The 22,302-nt window shown below is 41.4% G+C and overlaps 1 protein-coding gene across 2 annotated transcripts; it reads left to right on the top strand.

The window, feature by feature from the left end:
* Positions 1-52: 52 nt before the first annotated feature.
* Positions 53-21,756, top strand: dmgdh (dimethylglycine dehydrogenase). Of its 2 annotated transcripts, none has more exons than XM_023823030.2 (16): positions 53-186; positions 786-957; positions 1,377-1,475; positions 1,683-1,847; positions 2,366-2,570; positions 7,836-8,084; positions 8,854-9,052; positions 9,867-10,036; positions 10,288-10,441; positions 11,168-11,333; positions 11,859-12,025; positions 12,735-12,952; positions 15,844-16,001; positions 17,302-17,361; positions 20,199-20,333; positions 20,957-21,756. In XM_023823030.2, exons 1-16 carry the CDS (start codon positions 71-73, stop codon positions 21,185-21,187), a joined length of 2,664 nt encoding a protein of 887 aa, XP_023678798.2. In that variant the 5' UTR covers positions 53-70; the 3' UTR covers positions 21,188-21,756. The 2 variants fall into 2 exon arrangements, with proteins under 2 accessions (XP_023678798.2, XP_023678799.2); XM_023823031.2 differs by having other exon boundaries at positions 11,859-11,989; positions 20,957-21,637.
* The last annotated feature ends 546 nt before the right edge of the window (positions 21,757-22,302 follow it).

The following is a 22,302-nucleotide window of genomic DNA, read 5'->3' as shown; positions in this document are numbered from 1 at the left end:
TTTGTCACGTAAGAACTCTGCGTGAGACATGCTTTGAATCGTGCAGAATACTCATGTCATAGATATAACCATGAAAAACGTTTTGAATACTGTAAACTTGCGAGTGCGGAAACATGTTTATGCGTGTCTGTGGCGTCCTCTTCGGCGCGCGATAAGTTCTGCTCCGCAGACATGTGCAGCGGAGAGGTGAGTCCTCCTGCACTACATTTTAAAAATGCATTTATCACCACACATATATGTGGCAGTGAACTTAAGCGAGGATTTTGCGTTGTGCACGCCATGCATAACGTAGTTGTTTTGAGTGGATTGCCGCGCTGCTCCGTACTGAACAGTCCCATGGGATGGCTGAAAAGCACAAAGTTATTCTATGCTGTCACATGCAGGACAACAATTATCAGTGCTGGTTCCGATTTTCAAAAGTTGTTACAGGAAGCGTATGGCATTTTGTCTGTCATGTTCCAGCCATATGAAAATTATTACTAAAACAAACTTTGTACTAGAATTGTTTTAATGTACATTTATCTTGTTAGGATTACAATTTTACAACAAATAAAGTGCATTATATATCATTTTAATATTTATAATAATAATGTCATGAATAATGAATTGAAAATGAATTGAAAATACATTCTTCACAAAGATATTTTATTTTGCTACTAGCCATTATATTTTCATATGTAGCCAAATGTTACTATTTAATTTAGTGTAAAATCACTATAAATTAACAGTGAGAGTGCTTAAACTATTCTCTATCACGCATTTTGATTCTTGGTACCCAACCCCAGAGACAGTGGGAACAGCATCCTGAGGAACAGGTGGAAGGACACAGCAGACACTGTGATCATCGGAGGGGGATGTATTGGGGTCAGCCTGGCCTACCACCTGGCCAAGGCGGGCGTTAAGGATGTGGTGCTGCTCGAGAAGTCCGAGCTGACTGCCGGCTCCACCTGGCATGCTGTAGGTCACTCCAGTGTGCATCAGAATCAGCGGAGACTTCGTTTGCGCAGTGCAATACCATGTACATTCTGCTCGGTGCATTTTTTTCTTGAAAACCGTACAATTGACAGTGAAGTCAGCATGCAATATCTAACAAATAAATAGATGAGCTCAGCAATTAAGCTTAAAATTTATGGTCCAGTTTAGAATTCCGTGACTCTTTATACTCAGCTGGTAGATTGAAACAAAACCTTGGTCTGGATTTTTACTCTCGGGACCTGAACTATCCTCCTCTGGAAAGGAGGAGATCCGAGTATGTGTAACTGTTAAATAAGCGTAGCATAATCAAAATCTGTTTCACCTTTCCTTCAAGGATTGATGCTGTATTAAAGAAGCTCTGTGTTTGCATGAGTTTAGTTTGTTCTCCTCCTGCTTCCCAGGCAGGTTTAACCACATACTATCACCCCGGCATTAACCTGAAGAAGATTCACTACTACAGCATTAAGTTATACGAGAAGTTGGAGGAGGAAACAGGACAGGTAACGTTTACCTCACACTAAATGCAGCTGGGCAAAGACTTGCAATGCATCTCTAATGTTAAAGATGTATGAACAAAACTCATTTTCTATCCCAAAACACAAAGCATCACTGTGTGTAATGTGTATCACATTTTCATCCTGATTTTCTGACACTGGCTATTTCGTTTCCGTTGGGATCTCGTCCCGCTCGCCACTGACCCTCCACAGGCCGTTGGGTTTCACCAGCCGGGCAGCATTCGCATTGCATCGACCCCAGTCCGAGTGGACGAGCTGAAATACCAGATGACACGCACACTCTGGCATCCAACACCGCAGTTCCTCATTGGACCAGAGAAGGTCCAGGAGCTCTTTCCATTGCTTAACGTGAACAAGGTGATGTTACCCGAATGTATGCATGACAGCTTTCCTGTATTCACTTTGTGTAAATCAAGGTAATATTTAACTTGTTGACTTTTATAAGTATACGTACCTCTTACGTGCTCCTACAATAACTGTTACTATGAGAAAAGTCACCTGACATGTGCTTTTGGGGTGGAGATACACACTCCTTTTCAAATATGAACTAAAATCATAAAACTTGCCTAAAACCAACTTATGTAAAACCGAGATCTATTTATGTAAAATTCAGATTTACTCAAATAATATCAGAGATACATGCAGTTTATGGAAGAGTTAATGCAAAAAGGCAAAATTTACACTATGTCTTTTCAGTAATTTAATATGTGATTTTTTAGTATATTTTTGGCTTATGTGTTTTTATTTTCTGTACGGTAACTGGAATGGTATGGGAAGGTAATGTGAGACAAAATTTGACTTGATACGGGTTTGTAAGTGGATTACTTACGTCAGCTGAGACCTGCCTGTAATACTGTTATGTTTTGGCCCTTTAGGTGTTGGCTGGACTTCACAACCCTGGAGATGGGCACATTGACCCGTACTCTCTCACCATGGCATTGGCTGCGGGTGCCCGCATGCACGGTGCCCAGATATACCACCCTGCCCCCGTCACCGGGCTCACTGCCACATCTGATGGAAAATGGGACGTGGAGACACCCCATGGGAGGGTCCGTGCCACCCGCCTCGTCAATACAGCAGGTCTGTGTGTCAGCAAGTTCACCTGATGTGCGGCAAGCCAGGAAAACTCATCGCATGCCCTTTGTAATCAACCGCTGAGGTTAGTTAAACTAGGGTAGCAGGTGCATTGTCAGGGAGGGCTGAATAATCTGGAAAAATCCGGTCGTTCCAGCAAGATTATGCCAAATACTGGATTCAATGCAGTTAGATCAAGGTCTCTGGCAGCTGATAAAAGTCTTTGAAAGCAGTTTGTTCAGATATTTAGAAAAGTTCTTTCTGTATTATTGATACAGGTCAGATTTACATCTTGGTTTTTGTTTTTTTTAACTCAGAAAAATTAGGGTTAGGGTTAGAAAAATTTTGATGTTTCTGAGTTTGTTATTCAGGGACTACATAATAATTTGAGGTTAATGAAAACTACCTGTGTACCAAGGATAGGGGTGTCCTTGGGTTATAACCCAGGTGTCCTCTGTCTCAAATGATAGGCCTGATGCCAAACATTTGACTATCTGACACTTGTGATTCTTCCAATGGCAGTGAATCATAACTTTAGTCAAATGTGTAGAACATATGATTTGTATGATCATATCATTTTGATGTCATGCCTCTAGTGGTTCATATCAGCTCCAGGAGGATGTCCTGCAGAGATCACTTTCAAAATTTCAATGGAAACATTCAATTTGAATTGTAGGTAGAAACACAAATGAACAAAAACATTAAGCACTTGTAGCAGTAACACGAATGGCTGGTCTGAAGCCTTTAATAAATCACCATTTATTGCTTGTGTATTTTGAGCATTCGAGCCAAAGTAGAATTAAAAGGAGCACAAATGGTTAAAAATAGCATGATGGCAGGTGTAACTTATAAGTGGAATTTGGTGTTTGCATTTGGAGGGCACAAAAATGCATCTTGCTTACCTCACATGTTAATACCTATATATGATACACACATAACCCCAGTTTGTGTACCTATGGGGTACCAACAGATCGCTTATGCAAAGGTGCTAAGCACCAGCACAGAACAGTGCAGTACCCCCAAACTCCACCCATGGTGTAACTTAATAAATGACCCTCATCTTTTTGGCAACAGTCGCAAAAAACAATTGACATGTACGATATACCATGATTCAGAAACTATTAGCATTACGTAATAAAAAAAACTGTTCTCATTATTACTTAAAAGAGCCTGTTGTACAGCAAGTCATATTCAGGCCACTTACCCAGTTGTATAGTTAAGAGCTAGAAATGGTTATTGGTTCAAGTCCCAAGCAAGATACATAATTGGAAATGAATAACAGCACTGCTTATTGTCAACAGGCAGTTAAATTTGGGTTTGCCGTTATTATACTGCTTGTCATTTGTAACGGCATTTCTCATGTCTTAGATCTTCAGGCATAATAATTTTAATAATAGAATAACTTTAAAATCAGGATCACAATAGTATATGAAACATTTCTATACAGTGTTTGTGCAAAAATAATGAGTTTGTTGCAATATATGTTACTTATGTATGCAGATACTCTTGTGGATGGAGAACTCATTTCTTCTCAGTGACACCATTCATCTCTGAAATGTGTTATAAGTTCTGGTGTTTTCTCAAGCATAACTGAGGGAACACAACATCTGCTGGATTAGCTTAACTCTGTAATGCTGAAGTTCTTTGCCTCAGACTTGAACTCACTGATCAGCCAATCCCAGAATGCCACAGTACTGGTTTCGGCCAATCCCAAACTGCTATTCACATACACCCCCTTTCTGACTGTTTGTGCTCCGAGATGTTTGAAGGGAGTTTTTTTTTTTTTTGGTTTTAGCCTAAATTACTAGTTGAATTCATACCACCGGTCACTCTTTAACACTTGGTTTTGTAAGTCTGTTCTTTTGCCCAGACACTCTGCACACTGCATGGGAGATGGCATTGTTCAGTAACTACACAGTCCCATAGTTAATCATAAAATTAAACTGCATACTTACATTTTATCCAGGTTTTTTTTCCTGCAGTTAATGCCTTATGGGCTCAGGTTTAACTGAACAATAACATAACTGTATAATCGTTAATACTTTGATTTTGTCCATTTTAATTGAATTAGACTATGGAAAAAATATGTACATATATAAAACTTATAAGTTTACATGTTGATATGGAGGAGAGAATTTCATGGGGCAATTTAGAGAGCTGTGTGAACAGGGAAAAACTGATACGTGAATGACTTTTGGGTTTGTTTACCAAACTCTCTGCTGTGTGGCTTTGCATTTAGGTGCAGGTTTAATACACCCAGACCAAAACACGAGGAACCTGACCTGGAAGGAAATATTACACTTACTGTTATCCCTTAAGCTCAGCCCACCTCCAGCTTTCATAAGACGCAATTTCAGGCTTTTTAATTTACCATTTCAATTATTTAAAAAAAAAAATCCCTTTTTTGAGTGTCTTGTACCTCATTAATGTTGTTTTAAGCTTCAGGAATGATAGTCATCCCAAACCTCAATTTTGGGCGTCCAGCCCTGAGCTTTTAAATAGCCTGTTTATGTATGATCTGTTTAGAGTTTTTTTTTTTTTTTGGATCTTGTTTGGATTTGAGACTTTTCTCCTTGGCTTTGTGAACTGGCTTCTTTTCCTGCATATCAATTAAGGAAAAAACTGAGACGTTTCGGGAAATCTAACTGTTTATTCAAGTCCTTGAAACTTTTTACAGCGTAATTATTTACTTTTTTGTATGTGATTTAGACAGACGCAGCATAGAATAACTTGATTGTAAGCCCATTCCTCAGCGTTACTTTTCCATGCAGGAAATACTTGCGATGACCAGCCCTGCGGTTGCCGAGAGTCGACGGCCGACAGCGGTATCCGCATAAATAACGCCGCAGTGTAAGCGGAGCCGCGGCTGCTGACTTAGCATGTATCCGTGCTGCAGGAGCCCCTTCACTCCCTGGCAACGATTCACGTCTCGGAAGGAGCAGCTGTTGCCTCACCCTGATCACTTGCAGCCAGAGCTGAATACTGAGGCAAAGGGCACATAGCTAAGTCATTCAGCGATCGAGATATAAGGTGTTTTTTTTAATGAGGTCTTTGATCGCCACCATGATTTACTATCCATCCATCAAAGGACAAACGACACTATACCTGCAGCTTGATGTGCGCAAAGAATTATTCAAATTACGTAACTCTAGCACAGAATAAAGCATAAAATTAACCTGAATGTCATACTCCAAAGAACAGGCTTTCATGACCAGTACATAAAAGCTCTTGATCTGGTAACCTTCAATGAAACACACAAAACATAGCCTAAATCTCTCATTTTTTCATCTGTTATATTTTTAAGTGATATAATTGTATTTTTAATGAGCTACTTGTATTTCAGTTAGACCGTTCATTCTGTTTGTTTTCATAGGGCTTATGATTTTGGATTTATGCTCTCTAACAAATTTCTGTGACTTCCCAAGAAAGTTCAATTTAAGCATTTAGCCATATTTATTCAGAATATTTTTTAGTCTGTACTGCTACAATTAAAATGGGAGGAAGGAACCTAAAAAAATAACTTCTAAAGCTTTACTCCAAAACATTTGAAGAATTTGTAGGATTCAGAAGAGGAGCAAGGATTGTATATCGGCTGACTTGTTGAGCACATTGGAAAGTGATACAGAGACGGTTTAAATATGTTAGTACAGTGCAGGAATAGCTTTGGTCATCAAGTATTCTGTGAGGCATTTGTCTGAGAAGCCACAACTGGTTCTTACAGGTTTCAGCTGACCAAACAGCGGCCGGCTTGCAGTCAACAAGAAATCTGTCCCTCGTTCTCTTGCAAAAAAGAGAGAGCACATCCTGATCCTGCAAAAGCACGTTTGGAAATACACACTTAATAATAAAAGCGACAAATTTACTGGTGCAGTTAGAAATTTAACATGTGGTAAGTGAGTAGGAAAATGGACATTTGCATGAATAGCTGATACAGTTTGTAAATGAAAACGAAGTGAGTGATAAAATGCCCATTTTATGCACGGCATTAGCAGTGTTGACTTAGAACAGCCTCCCAAAGCGAGACGTTCAGCATCATGAGACCTGTTAGGTGTTGCCGCGTTGGAATGCTTAGCTGGTGGTGATAATCTGATTTGCTTTCAGCAGCATGTGCTGCTTTGCCGCACCATTGCCTTGGCCGGCTGCACTGATGTCTGTCACTGCTTCTTGTTTCCTGCTGCTTTCACAGCGGTCCCATCATTTCCATTACAGGCCTGTTTAACAAGCTCCATAGGATCAGAACGAGGACACAAAAAGTCGGTTTTCTCCAGGATTTTAGCCCAGTGTTTTATTGTTTTAATTATACTGCCATATAGAGAAAGCAGGGCCATTTGCTGACAGGACTCTGGAGATGTGTTACATAAATAAGAAACAAACACGAAAACATTCCAGGAAATTACTTTTTCTTTTCATGAACCCTTCATTTTACTTTTCACCTGTATGGTAGATGCGCTTTCTTCATTCTGCCACATTTTGCCCTAACTTGCAAGTGAAAAAAACCCCAGATATTTTTAGGAGCCGCCCCTCATCGTGTTGTGAACCCTTTCACACGGGAGATGCCCCTGCCTCGGCTGTTGATAGGCATGCCTGTGGCCTCTGCAGATGGGTGGGTGTCACACAGGCTCCCAGAAACCTCTAGGGGAGGGAGGAGCTCTTTGGAAGGCAGAGCTCCGCAGGAGGCGGAGCTTCACGCTCTGAGCTCTGAGTAGTTGAGGCTGTGATTTCTAGCATGTGATCCTCATTACTCCTGGCCTAATAACATAAGTGATTATTTGAAATGAATGGATGTCAGTGCAAAGCCAGTGTTTAGACCAGGGGTGGGCAGTTTTATGCAGAAAGGGCCGTTGTGTATGTGGGTTTTTGCTGCAACTCCCTAATTAGGGTACTAAGTAGAGGACTGGTTTTCTGAAGAGTTCTCACACCTGCGTTTGCACAGCTGACCTAAAGGTTATCCCAAAAACCTGCACACACACTGACCCTTGCATGAATTAAGCATAGATTCAAGATGCAAGATTTAAGGTTCAAATTATTGTCATATGTACAAAGTACAGTATACAAAGCACTTCTAAACAATTCTTGCTTGAAGTACAATGAAATTCTTGAAGTATATATGTTACTGGTACTTACACAAATATGATCAAAGACTCTAGAGCCACACCAGTCCATTCTGGTTATAAAAATGCCCCATTTTTTATCACTACTCAGCCACAACTATGAAATTTGTACATCCAGCTTTTTCTGGATGGTTTTTCTCATGCATTATTGCACTTTCAGGATTTTGGGCTCGAGAGGTTGGGAAGCTTATAGGCCTGGAGCATCCAACCATCCCGGTTCATCACCAGTACGTGGTGACGGCGACTGTGCCACAGGTGAAGGCCCTGAAGGCGGAGCTGCCTGTGATCCGGGACCTGGAGGGATCCTACTACCTCCGGCAGGAGCGGGACGGCCTGCTCTTCGGGCCGTACGAGAAGGAGGCCAAGATGAAGCTGCAGGACTCCTGGTTCAGAGACGGAGTCCCTCCAGGTAGGTTGTCTGCCATCAGCGGATCAGAAGCTGCTTCAGAGCTGCTCCAAAGCCACTTACACTTTATGTTTATGCTCCCTGGGATGTAAATCTTCAGCAGAGCTATTGCAATAGACTCTTACATGGAATGTTGACCAGCATGGTGGGTATCATCACAGGTGGGGGGGTGCAAATGCATCCTCAGCTTAGTGTGTGTGGATTTTGAATTACCCTTTTTTCTCTGTGGTTTTCCAGTTTCCTGTGTTATCGGATAGTTTCTGAACCATTGTGGTCCTAATCATGATCATCTAAGAGGCCTGTCTGTTAAAAATCAGTTTAAAGTTTAGTTTTACTTACTTTTGCATGAGTTTTGCATGCATTCTCCAATCCAATCATAATCATTTTCAAAATCATTTTCATCCTAGCTGTTTAAATCACTCATAGATGTGTTTCAGAGAAACTTAACAAAATGAGTGGGGAAGAGAAATCTGGTCACTAAAAATCATTTGCCTTCCGCTGTATGGGAATATTTTGGATTCCATACAGATGATATTGAGCAGCAACACCACCAGCTTATTTGATGGAATCTCTTGGTGGACAATATGTTCTATTTGGCTACAGTTTATTTTGGGTAAATTTTGAACTCTTTTTTTGCATTAAAAATATTGCAATATTTATCTAAAAAAAAAAAATCACATTACGATTCTTGACATGCTGTCAATATCGGGCAGCCCTACTGTTTATCTTGCTGTTAGTGGCATCAGTTTTGCATGTCTGTTTTTTTGTTCAGGCTTTGGGAAGGAGCTCTTTGAATCGGACTTGGACCGCATTATGGAGCATGTAGAGGCTGCCATGGAGATGGTTCCTGTCCTGAAGGATGCTGACATCATCAATATCGTGTCAGGTCCCATCACATACACCCCAGACCTTTTGCCTATGGTGGGACCTCACCAAGGTGTGCGCAACTACTGGACTGCAGTTGGCTTTGGGTAAGCATATGTCACCTATAGATGCAGCATGCAGCCTAACGTCATATCCCTTCATTTTTATTTTGCAATGACACGAGTTCCTGTTTACTTGAAGCCTTATTGGCTGTTATTGAATGCATTTGTGTCTTCATATGAGCCATCGTAAAGTATACAGTACTTATAAAAAGTTTGGACACACCTATCCACAGAATGGTGTATTTCTACTATTCTCTACATTTTAAAATAAAAATAAAGACAACGAGACTATAAAATAGCATATATGGAATTATGTACTTACCAAACAATATTAAACAAAAAAATTAATTGTAGGTGTGGGGCAGCTCTGTTCAGAAGGTTCAGATCCATGGGTTGGCAGAGTGGTCCCACCATCGGTCCCCTGACCAAGGCCCTTAACCCCAGTTGGTCCGATGACTGACTGGCTCCAATGTCTCCTTTGCACCAGTTTCATGAGGTGGCCTCCTGGGATGCTTTTCCTGCTGTCCTGAAGGAGGTCCACATATATACTGAGCATTGGCCATATTTCCTTCACTCTCTGGTCAAACTCCTCCATCTGTACTGCGTTTAGGTCAGGTGGCCTGGTCATATGATGTGACACAATCACTCTCCTTTGTCGGAGGCTTAGTGTCTCCAAACTTTTGACTGCTACTGCATATTTGTGACATTATAGAGGACAGAGAAGAACGTGGGTTTCAATCATGAAGATGCACTTTTTTGTCTATTCTGGAATGGATTGACCACCACAGAATAGCTTTACCGAGGAGATGCTTATCTGGTTTGAAGTGAAGAGCTAATCTGAGACAGATGTGCATTGCAGCTATGGAATCATCCATGCTGGAGGGATGGGCAAGTTCTTGAGCGACTGGATTGTTAATGGGGAGCCGCCCTTTGACCTGATCGAGTGCGACCCCAACCGCTACGGAAAGTGGACCACGGAATCTTACATCTGTGCTAAGGCTAGGGAATCGTACGGCTTCAACAACGTAGGTGAGTCTGCAGGCTATGGGAGTCTGAGCTGCTGTGGTCACTTAAGATGATGCCAGATGTAGATATCTGTAGATATTTAATTGTACAGAATTAAATCACTGAACCTGCAAAGTCATCTGATGTGCTCCAGCAATTCAAATCTGTTCTTCCAGACACTGATAGCATCACAATCCAGGGGCAGAACACAACAATTTTGTTGTTGTACAGCCCTTGTGAATATCTGCATGTTCTCCATCCCTTCGTCTTTTCAGTGGGATACCCAAAGGAGGAGCGCTTTGCGGGCAGACCCACGCACAGGGTGAGCGGCGTGTACGACCAGCTCAAATCCAAGGCGTCTATGGGATTTCATGCTGGTTGGGAGCAACCTCACTGGTTCTACAAGGATGGAGACGAGACTGGATACAGGTTGTCGATGCCCTTGAGCGTTAAATCAAAAGCCAGCAACATCCCTCTCAAATCTAAAATAAAACTGGATTTGTCTTTTTCAGTTCTTTAGCGATGTGGGATTCTCACTAGTGTTCCATGTCTCATTGGCTAAGCTAACAGTATCTCCTGTGAAATCTCCTTTTCCGTTTATGGGTTAGGAATATAGACCTTCTGCATAGTCTAATGGAATATAGACTATAGGATTAGTGCAAATAAAACCACATTGGAAAGAACACAGGGAATTACTTGAAGAGGAGAAAATATGTCCTGACAGGCAGTATAATTTGCTCTTGTTGGGTTCTCTTGGACTCCGATCAGGAGAGTTGCGTAAGACATAATAGCAACTGGTAATACGTAGCAGCTGTGTTTTCAAATTCAAATTCAAAAAACTTTATTTGTCCCCGAGGGGCAATTTAAAAGGCATAAAGGAGCAGCGCACACACATAACAGTTGTATCATATGACACAACAGATGACACACAATAACAGACATATTTTGGTGAAATGTACTAGTAGGAAAATGCAGTGCTAGTAGAAACAAATTAATCAATCAAAGATTTAAAGTAATAAATTACCATAATAAAGTAATAATTGTAATATATCACTATCAGTTTTTTATGTGTCTCACTATATACAGCACTTTGTTTGAATAGTCCTTATTTCTCATTGGTCAACTTGCTGCTTGTATTTCTTCTGTCCTGGTCAGGCCGAGTTTTCAGCGCACAAACTGGTTTGAACCTGTGGGACGGGAGTACAGGCAGGTCATGGAGAAAGTGGGGGTGATTGACCTGACCCCATTCGGAAAGTTCATGGTCAAAGGGAAGGACTCGGTGAAGCTGCTGGACCGTCTCTTTGCCAATGTTATGCCGAAGGTACACATTGGTCACGTTAGGCTGTTTATCGTTTAGCGTCGTTACACCACATTCATCACTTTTACGTAGAGGATTTTATACTGAAGGCTTCCAAATAAAGGGCAATACAAACTGCATGATGCAGCAAGGAAGAAATATTATTAATGAACAAACAGTTGTGGCCAAAAATATTGGCATCCCTGCACTCCCTTCAGAAAATGCACCATTTCTCCCAGAAAAGTGCAGCAATTACAAATGCTTTGATGTCGACATGTTCATTGCTTTTGTTTGCATTAGAGCAACACAAAAACACAGAGGAAAAAGGTCAAATGTGATATGCCAGTATTTTTGTCCATGACTGTAGCATGTATATTACGTGACAATACATAATTTTATTTAATATAAAAGTTAGGTGGTTACCACCGTAGCCTCAGGCAAGCAGGATTAGGGGTTCAGACCTCACTTTCGGTGTGTGTGTGGAGTTTGCACTTTCCCCCTGTGTAGGTTTCATGCTGCAGTCCTAAAACATGCCCACCTTCATTTCAGGTGGGCATGACCAACATCAGTCACATGCTGACCCCCACAGGGAAGGTCTACGCCGAAGTGACGATAACACAGCTTACCGAAGGAGAGTTCCTTCTCATTACTGGCTCTGGGTCAGAGCTACATGACCTCAGGTCAGTCTCGGAATCTGTCCAAAGAAATATGCAGAGGTAAACCAATAAATGGTTAAACGCCACAAGCATTGCTCACACCCATTCTCACGCGCTCCTATAGTTGTGGCTTTCAGGATAAGGACTTGCAGACATATGTGAAAGTTGATGATTTAAGTTCCAGGAGGGACTCTGCAGTGGTCCCTGTGAGCAAAATGTCTAATGTGAACTACTTCAATACAAGGTGCAGTTATATTTGGGTCTTGGGAAATTAGGTATGGTAGAGTTTTTAAGTCCCTGCCTTGATAGTGGTGTGTCCCCTGCGTTACTTTGGCTGAATACTTAGGCCCAGCTGCACAAATGGATAAGACTGTTGGAACTGAATGTGAACAAGGTCAGGGTCAGCAGTCTTAATGCAACATAAACTGATAAGGATACACAGACTAAGAGAAGGTAAAGCAAATGCATGATCTCCCAGGTTATCCAAATACGTAACACTTTCATTTACGTATCTCTAACCCTCTTTGCTGGGTGTGTGGTAATCCAAGTTCACATTATGCATGGGATTCAAGCCCTTTTACACAGCTGCGTTTTGATATTGCTCTGCGTCTGCCTTTATAGCAGCTGATTATTAATCTGGATTCTCTCAAGGTTTGCAGTAAAATCTGGGCTGGTTGTGTTGTACATTGCCCTCTACTGGCCACAAGTGGCATTTCAGGCATTTTATAAAAACACAGTAAGACATGTTTGATCAGTTATCACCTTGCAGATGGATTGAAAAGGAGGCGGAGGATGGTGGCTACGATGTGAGCATTACCAACGTGACGGAGGACATGGGGGTGCTGGGCATAGCGGGACCCAAGTCTAGGACTGTCCTGCAGAAACTGACAGATGAGGATATGAGTGATTCCAGCTTTAAGTTCCTTCACTGCAAGTCCATCAAAGTGGCCGGAATTCCACTGAGAGCTATAAGAATCTCTTATACAGGTAGGATGTTATCTGTGCATGAAGGGGGACGCAGCACCATTCTGTTAATGTCACTCAGCAATGAATCCCCCAAAATCTGAAGCACAGCCATTAAAAACACAATTACATGGAATCATAACCTGAATGTTGTTGGTTTAAGTCCCAGAAGGTCTCCTCCTGTAGGTCCTCTGCATAGTATATGATCAAATAATGCTCCAGTGAAGTTTGACATTTGCAGTAAATTTAACATATTTCACAAATGTGCTGTATTTGAATTTACATTCAATGAAAAGGATTATTCCATGTTTTTTTTTTGTAAAATATTCATACTGTGCTAAAGTCTTAGGCAGCCAAAGAAAATTCTGATTCCGTTTTAAATGATCTTCATGTTGGTGTAAAACTGTAATATTGTGTCTGTCAAAGTCTGTTAGCTTAGCCATTTCAAAACCTCTGCTAAAATCACCCCAGTATGTGAAGTAACCATCCAGTATACCCATGTATCACTAGTACACCTTGTATAACTAATCAATGCCTCATTGACTTTTTTTTTAACTAATTAAGTAAATTAAGTGAGCTGGTGGTGAAATTTAACAAATACATGGAATGGCTGGGGTGCCCCTGAGGAGAGGCTTGTAAACTGAAGCGGCGTTTATCCAGCCGTCCAACAAGATATCAGCAACTTTTTAGAGAACAGAAGGAATTCTTACTAGTTTTTATTCTGGCATTCTTTATTTGCATATATTCAAAAGTAAAATTGTGCTTTTTTCTGAGCAAAAGTATACTTACTACCCAGATAAATAGCTTTAAACATTTTGACTGCCTAGGACTTTTGCACAGTACTGTGTTTATGTGTGTGTGTGTGTGTGTGTGTGTGAGTCTGAATATATATGCACATTATATACGTATTCACATACTCACATGATATGTATAGTAGTGGCCAAAAATTTTTAGAACACTTGACATATTTAAGAGGTTTCAGTTGTTTTTGTTGAATTGCCCATTAAAATGCCCATAAAACGAATGAAATATCTACAAAGTCATTATTATACTCTAGATTATACTAGAATAGAGCCATCATAAGGAGATTTAGGTTATGTTTCTTACAAAAAAAGCTAGGCCCATTTCACTGTCAGTGTCACACAATCATGTTCCTTCACAGAAGAAGCCAAATTACTTGTGTAATCACTATCAGGTGTGATCATGGTTAAATTGGTGATAGTGTCTTAGGGCACAAATGTACAAGATCTATTCTGCTCCTTAAGTGATTGGTCAAATCTGAATTATGTCACTGAGGCCACGCCATCAATTGGTATAAATTCAAAGCCTCTCCTTTGAGCATGGCTACGGTGAAGGAGGAGCTAACGAATGAGCTACGGGTTCAAATAAAGGCCCTTCTTGATGCTGGCTGGAGTTACCGCCACATAGCCAAAGACCTGAGATGCAGTCCAAGCACTGTAAAGTACACTTTAGACTGTCATGATGCCACCAACTCACACCAGAACCAGAAGGGAAGAGGGAGGAAAAAGACACTTTCAGACAGACAAGTGAAGCATCTCCAAATTCTCAGTCTTAAGGACCGAAGACAGACCTCACAAGAACTGCATGCCGAGATCAACACCACAATGACTAATGGTGGAACGGTGTCTTCAAGAATCGTGCATCGGATACTGGGACAACAAGGACTTGTTGGCAGAATAGCAGCAAAGAAACCATTACTGAGAGAGAAAAATTTAACGCCTGAAATTTACAAAAGAACACAAGAAATGGACAAAGGAAGATTGGTATAAAGTGTTGTGGACTTATGAGTCCAGTTTGGCAACACATGAAGAGTATGTGCAACGGAGGGAGGGGGAGAGATATAAAAAGGAGTGTCTCTTGCCAACAGTTAAACACGGAGGGGGTAGTATTATGGTGTGGGCTGCCAATTCAGCCTCAGGAACAGGTGACTTAGTGAAAATTGATGGCATCATGGATGAGAAAGTATACCACAACATTCTGGTGAGGCACGGAGTACCATCTGGGAGTCGTCTTATTGGGCCTGGATTCATTTTCCAAGAGGACAATGACCCTAAACATTCTTCTAACTATTGCCGGAACTACCTGCGACAGAAGGAATCTGCTGAAACATTGAAAATGATGGACTGGCCCCCTCAAAGTCCGGACCTCAACCCCATCGAGCAAATTTGGGGCGGGTTGGAAAATAAACTGGACAGATCTATTGTAGTTTAAAAGGAAAACCTTTGGCTTGAGTTGCAGAAGGCATGGGATAACATTAGTGTTGAAGTTCTCAGGAAATGTACTGACACTATGCCAGAGAGATGAGCTGCTGTAACTGCTGCGAAAGGTGGACACACCAAATATTAAAGTTAAAAGTGGATAAAAATAGTAGGACTCACTTCATCTGATATGTGTTGTGCTCAGCGCAACCATCTGCATATTTCATGAACATTATGAAATTAAATCATGTTTTGGAGACAAAAAAGGTCAATATTCTCAGATCTGTCAGGTGTTCTAATAATTTTGGCCAGCACACTGTATGTGTGTGTGTGAGTGTGTGTGTATGTGTGTGTATGAGTGTGTGTGTGTGTGTGTATGAGTGTGTGTGTGTGTGTATGTGTGTATGTGTGTGTATGAGTGTGTGTGTGTGTGTGTGTGTGTGTGTGTGTGAGTGTGTATGAGTGTGTGTGTATATATATATATATAAAGTTGGAGAATATCTTCCTGTATATTCATTTTATTTATATGTTTTTGTATACTCAATTTATATATTTTATATATATATATATATATATATATATATATATATATATATATAAACAAGTTTTTTTTTTAAAAAAAGTTTGCATGCTTCAGGAGAGCTGGGCTATATGAGAGTGGTCAGACACTGCATATGCTGTGTGTGCATGCTTCAGGGGAGCTGGGCTGGGAGCTGTACCAGGACAGCAAGCACACAGCCGCCGTGTACCAGGCCCTGATGCAGGCTGGAAGGGACGAGGGCATCGACAACTTTGGGACCTACGCCATGACCTCACTGAGACTGGAGAAAGGCTTTAGGGCCTGGGGAGCAGAGGTGAGGGGAGATCCAACCCAACAAAGCCATTCAGGACCCAAATCTGAGCCTTACCCAGGACATTAATATAGTCAAATTCGTCTACCTGACTCTGACTGTCCACAGGCCAGTTTCCTTCCTTGATAGTATAACAGCAGTACAGTGGTACATCAGAACTTGAACTTAATCCGTTCAGAACTCAGTTTCGGATCCTAAAAAGTTCGAGTTCTGATAGAATTTTCCCCATAAGAAATAATGGAGAACCATTTAATTGGTTCCCGGCCCCAAAAAATTACACCTAAATATGTTTTTTTTTTGTTAGCATTTAAACACAAGATGAACAGGATAAAACAAGAAGAGCATATACTAAACACATCTAAGCACATTTATCAAAACAGTCATTTTGTCACACCGTGCACAGGACGAGCGAGCATGGAGCGCAGAATCAGGGTCAGGCAGACGGAAATCCAAGAACAGGGGGTTTATTGCTGGCAAACAAGGCACAACACGGCGTAGACTTCAATGACAGGACTGGGGAAACATACCTGAACACGAACTTAAATACACGACTAACTGTAAATAACGAGAAACAGCTGATGACATCGGGATATCACGCGAGGTTAACGAGGGGGGCGTGGCACACAGGAGGATCGTACAAGCCGGGCGTGACAAATTTGTAAAGAAAATAAGTGTACCCAAACAATGTGCAATGGCAACCAAAATGATATAAAGTACAGTGTATTCCCTTTTTATTTTCAATAAAAAAGCACTATCACCAACAAATGATGCTATCACAGCGAAAGTGAGGCTGTGACCGAAGCATTACCCTTTGTTTCCGCTGACAGACGTGCCATGTGACTCATTTCCCCGTGCGTACAAGTTCTTAGGTCGGCGTTCATGGTTTGACTTCTGAGATTCAGATCGAGTTCTAGGTCATTTTTTCCCGAACTGGTTAGTTCGACTTAAGAAATTCGAGTTCTAATGAGTTTGAGTTGTGAAGTACCACTGTATTGTAGAAAAATCTAATCATGGTATAAAATCTTTTTATTATAAGGAAGACCGGGTCTGAACTCTGATGGCTTATGCCTGGTGAAGGCCTAGTGCCAGAGTGTTTAACCTAGGGGGAGCAGTAATAAAATGAAAATAAACCATCAGCATTTGTACCCGATCTTCATTATTTTGATTCCATTGAATTGTCTATGAACTGGTGTTATCAGCCATCTGAGTAGGTTGTGCATGATGTTTTAAGTGTTTTTTACTGTCCACAAAACCTTTTCAGAAAATTGGCAGCTGAAATAGCTTTTTATGCTCTCTAAACCAGATGAACTGTGACACCAATCCTTTGGAAGCTGGCTTAGACTACTTCATCAAGTTAAACAAGGTACTTTTTCCATATTAGGTTTCCATTAACATTTACCATTTTTTATTTCATTGTCATGTACACTTGTGTACAGTCTGCCATTCCACCTTTCTTCCAGTACAAAAATCTGTACCTCCTGAGTTCTTTAGTTATAGACAGAAACTAGCAGAAGTGATACTTATCTGACATCATTTACATGTTTAGCTGAGCTTTTGAGAGGAAAGCTTGGGGTCAAAGGCCCCGTGTCCCAGGGGCCTTTGGGGTTTAGGGTCTCGCTCAAAGTCCTAATGGTGATACGATTCCTCTACAACTACAGGATTTGGACCCATGTTCAAACACTTATTTAGGGTGGAAGTGATAACTCACAATTCACACTTTTGACGAAATTGAGAACATGCAAACCACATCCCCAGGGCTCCCGCAGTCCCGACGGCAGGCAGATACCTACAGAGCTGTGCACTGCAAATGCATAGAACCATAAAATATTACATTAGTTGAATAATTTACCATTCCAGCATTAGTCCTTTGTACTACTGGATGTTAGACTGCTGTGCATCTGTAATACCAGCAGTGTCCAATTTGGAGCCCCCAGAAAACAGCCCCAGATGAGTTTGGGGGGGTGAGGGCATCGGCAGCCATAAGTCTCCCCAGGGCCACGTGAAGCTTTTATTTTGCCCTGTATTTTGGTAAAATCCAAATAAGTCCTTGGAATTGCAAAATTAATACCTTTTGATATTTTAAAATATTTCTTTATAATTTTTCTAAAAGCAAAATACAATCATACTACAGCCCACCCTCAGGCAATTTAATTTATCTGATGTTGATCTGTTGAATTATATTAATTCAGAGTTGCTAAGACACATTTCCTGAAACTTTTCAGTTATCTCAGAAGCTGAAACACAAAGCCTTTGACTTGTCTGGACTTACTTTGGCTTTGCTCAAACCAAACACTGCGTTCAGATCACACACTAAGGCTATCAAAATATAAACACTTCTCACTATTCATTACACACTACAGCAAGAAACTAAAATATTGCCCGATAAAATGGTTCCAGGCATCTATAGATAAAATGTCTGCTGTGGATAGTGTCTTTTGTAATATTATAAACCAACTGCACCTCAAGAGTAAAGAATATTTAATTGTTTAGAGAAATATGTGCATACAACTATATGTGAATCATTATAATGTTTGCAGTATTCAGCACTCCAAAAAATGTTACTGCAAAGGTCAAAGGGGAAAGTAAAAAATTCAAATGAGAGCCATATTACAGAAAATGCTACATAACAGCTAGGCCAAGGCAAAGGAAGTGTAGATCCTTCATCATCATCATCATCATCATCGTCATCACAGGAAATGCTCTCCCTTGCTGATAGATCCTCTGTGTGACCCATTTGTACCTTGTCATCAAAATTCAACTCACCTGTGGTACTTGAACTCTCATCCGGCACATTTTCTATGTTCACATGACTCTCACTTCTCATGTTTAGAAACATGGGAACAGTTTTGCAAAAAATCATTGATTTGATAACTGAGTTTTGACCTTTGACAGTTTTGTTCAGAATGTCAGTTTTAGTGTGTGAGCAATTCAGAAAAACTGTAACATTTGAGGTGTCACATCATGGGCAAAGACGGCGACGAATGTAGGCGGGGAGAAAACCAAAGGGGGCTTTATTAACTGAAATTACAGGTCAGGGCAAAAGGACCCACGCGGGGTCAAAACAGGGTAGGGAGGATCAGGAGAGAACACAGGGCAAACTGGGGAGTACAGGCAGGCAGCAACATCAATGACTGGACTGGGGAACTCGAGCCAGGGAGGCACTATATATACATCACTGATGAGGAAGCAGTTGAGAGGCACCTGGGGTGATCCACACAAGGGCTGTGATGAGAGGCAGGATTAAAGAGGTAACAGGTGTGCCTCATTAGAGCCTCGCCTGAGGGGAATGAGGGGAAAGGAAGAAGGGCGTGACATGAGGCATTTCATAAACTCACAAAAGAGTAGGATCAAATTAACTTGCTGAACCATGTGAAGTCTCATTCAGGTTGAGTGTTCTGTCTGCAAAACCATGCAGTTCCTAGTGACACTGGTCAGGCACATGGACTGTCTGCCCAACTGTAAAGGCAAAGGTTGACATGGGGTGAAGGTAAAGGTAAAATCAGAAATATTCCACACCATGTGCTTTGAATAAAAACCTCTCTCAACACTGCTAGACAGCTCAGCCATAACAAGGAATCGAAATCTGTAGCTGTTTACTGCATTCGGTCCTGTGCTAATTTGCCTTTTCACCCATCATTGGAACTTCAGATCCAAAGCATTTACTGAAGGGTTGCAGCTGTGAGGCTGGCAGGGAGGCTCACACCTCTGTGGTTGGGGGTTTAAATCTCACCTCTGGCTGTGTGTGTGTGTAGAGTTTGCATTTTCACCCTTTGTGTTCACAGGTTGCCTCTTACAGTCCAAAAACATGTGGTTAAGTCAACTGGCGGGTCTAAATTTAGAGTGTGACTGTGTGTGGCCTGCGATTAGACCGGCGTCTGATTCAGGGTGCCCGGCCCTGCTTGGGATAGGCAGGTAGCTGCTAATCCGTAGTGGATAAATACTTCTGGAAGATTAATGGCAGCTGGCACAGAGCTACACGGGTATTAGCATGGTGTGACGTAATGATTGCCCTGAGGAGATACACAGGCATTGGCATGGAGTGACGTAGTGACTCCCCTGAGGAGATACACAGGCATTGGCATGGAGTGACGTAGTGACTCCCCTGAGGAGATACACAGGCATTGGCATGGAGTGACGTAGTGACTCCCCTGAGGAGATGGCCAGCAGGGAGCGGCCTTTGCCATGTTCTCTGTTTTCCAGCCTGCTGACTTCATTGGAAAGAAGGCTCTTCAGGAGATCATGGCTGTGGGCCTGACACGCAAGCTGGCTTACCTCACCGTGCAGACTGATGACGTTGACCCTGAGGGCAATGAGACCATCTGGCATGATGGCAAGGTGAGGTTTTCCCACATCAACAGAAGATGGTGGACTAAATGCTCTTACTCAGTTACTGTACATAAACTGCCAAGATTCTGTGATATACAGCTAATGAAATTATATAGTTCAGCTTTTAAAATAGGATAACATGATGATAATTTACTTGAGGGGGCACAATGTAGTAATGCTCTTAATTAATGCATTAACTGATCAGTTACATACTGATCCCATGTTCATTCAAATCATGATGTTTCATGGATTTCATACTTTATTCATGATTTGTTCTTGTAGTAACTGAGTAAGTTATTTGTGGCCCCTCAAGTAATGTATGACCGATGATACTTCATTGACTCCGGGGGGAAACTTCATTTAATTTTGTTTAACCAAACTTTTGGTGTGCAGATTGGTTTACTTCATGCAATTATTTGGGAACCCCTACCCTGAGCTATACATGAAGGACAGTATCATAACTTCAGTGGCAGTCAAATACAACATTGCTATCCATAAGATGATTGTATAAAGTGTAGATTTGATTTAGGGTATAATAGTGATCTCACATTTACTGTAAGTATCATGGTCCTGGGATGACCAGTTTTCTACAGCAGTGTGTGTATTGTCACTATCTGTTGTACCTGCTTCAGGTGGTTGGGAACACGACTTCCGGGGCCTACAGTTACAACGCTGGGCAAAGCCTGGCCTTTGGTTACCTGCCCGTTGCGCTGAGCGCTGTGGGCCAGAAGGTGCAGGTGGAGCTGCTGGGCAAAAAGTATACAGCCACTGTGGTCCAGGAGCCTCTGGTGATGACAGAGCCGACGAGGACCCGTATGAAGAAGAAGAAGAAGGCTACAGGCACGACTAAGGAAGGCCACTGAGAAGCCTGTTTGGGACCAGTGGGCAGAGTGTGGGGAGTAACTGTGCGTTTCGATGGCCCAATCAAAAGAAACGTCTTCCTCTATGTGGTTTGCTTTAGACGGAGGAGTAAAACCCATGTCAACATTACGTAACTGCCTCTGAGTTTGCTGAAGTGTGTTGTGAAGGAAAATGCTGTAATTATGTGGGGTTTCGTGAAGAATGAAAATTCTCCAATCTATTCTCCTTTTCTGAACACATACTCAGGGTGCCCCCCTGAACACGGCTGCTGACCAATGTCGCTCAATCGCTTTCCCATTGATATTGGGCAACACATGTCTATTAGAAAAACTTTGATCGGCAGTGGGCAACTTTTCGCGATCATCCAGATCCAGATGAGCTGCCCCTTGTCTCACCTGCTTGTCAATTCCAAGGCAACATTGGTAATAAATTTGTCCTGTGTAACATCACAATAGGACCTTGCATCCCCAGCCACACCATCCTCGAATCTCCTTTAATCTCTCCAAAGACACAGCATTACTGGCACATGAATAATTAAGTCATGATTAAAACAGCCTTCCTTATAATCATATTCCAGAATCACAGTCTCCCATAGTAAAATTCAATCAGCTATTATATGTATTAATCCCACCATGCACCCAAGCCATCACACACCTATCCCCTTCAGAAATTCCTTCCAGTTTGACCAGGGCGAGTCATGGATGTGTGCCGTGGAAGGAGGATATGGTAAAGGTCTGCATGACCACTTCGGCAAAGAGTGTCATTTGCAAAAATGGTACAATTTAACAGTATGAGACCCAGTGTTTTCATTCATCTACACTTTAGATACCCGCAGAGTAGGTACAGGATAACTACTCTACTAATAATTAAACAGATGTGAAAAATATTATACTTTATATTACGTTATATTTTCAGCGCAAAAAAGAAAGATGATACAATACTTGTTCATGTATAATTATTCATTTATCATGTTGAAGAAGCAATATAACATACACAACATTTGGTACTGACATTTGTAAGTAACCAAAATTATTGTAACAATAATAAGGAAGGATTGAACTGTGAAGCTAGTAAAGTTGTATTTTATACATTTAAACGTTGGATTGACCATACTCCA

This window comes from Paramormyrops kingsleyae, chromosome 7 (assembly GCF_048594095.1).
Source record: "Paramormyrops kingsleyae isolate MSU_618 chromosome 7, PKINGS_0.4, whole genome shotgun sequence".
Lineage (NCBI taxonomy): Eukaryota > Metazoa > Chordata > Actinopteri > Osteoglossiformes > Mormyridae > Paramormyrops > Paramormyrops kingsleyae.
The sequence above is the reverse complement of the archived record's forward strand: the minus strand, read 5'-3'. Positions and strand labels throughout refer to the sequence as shown.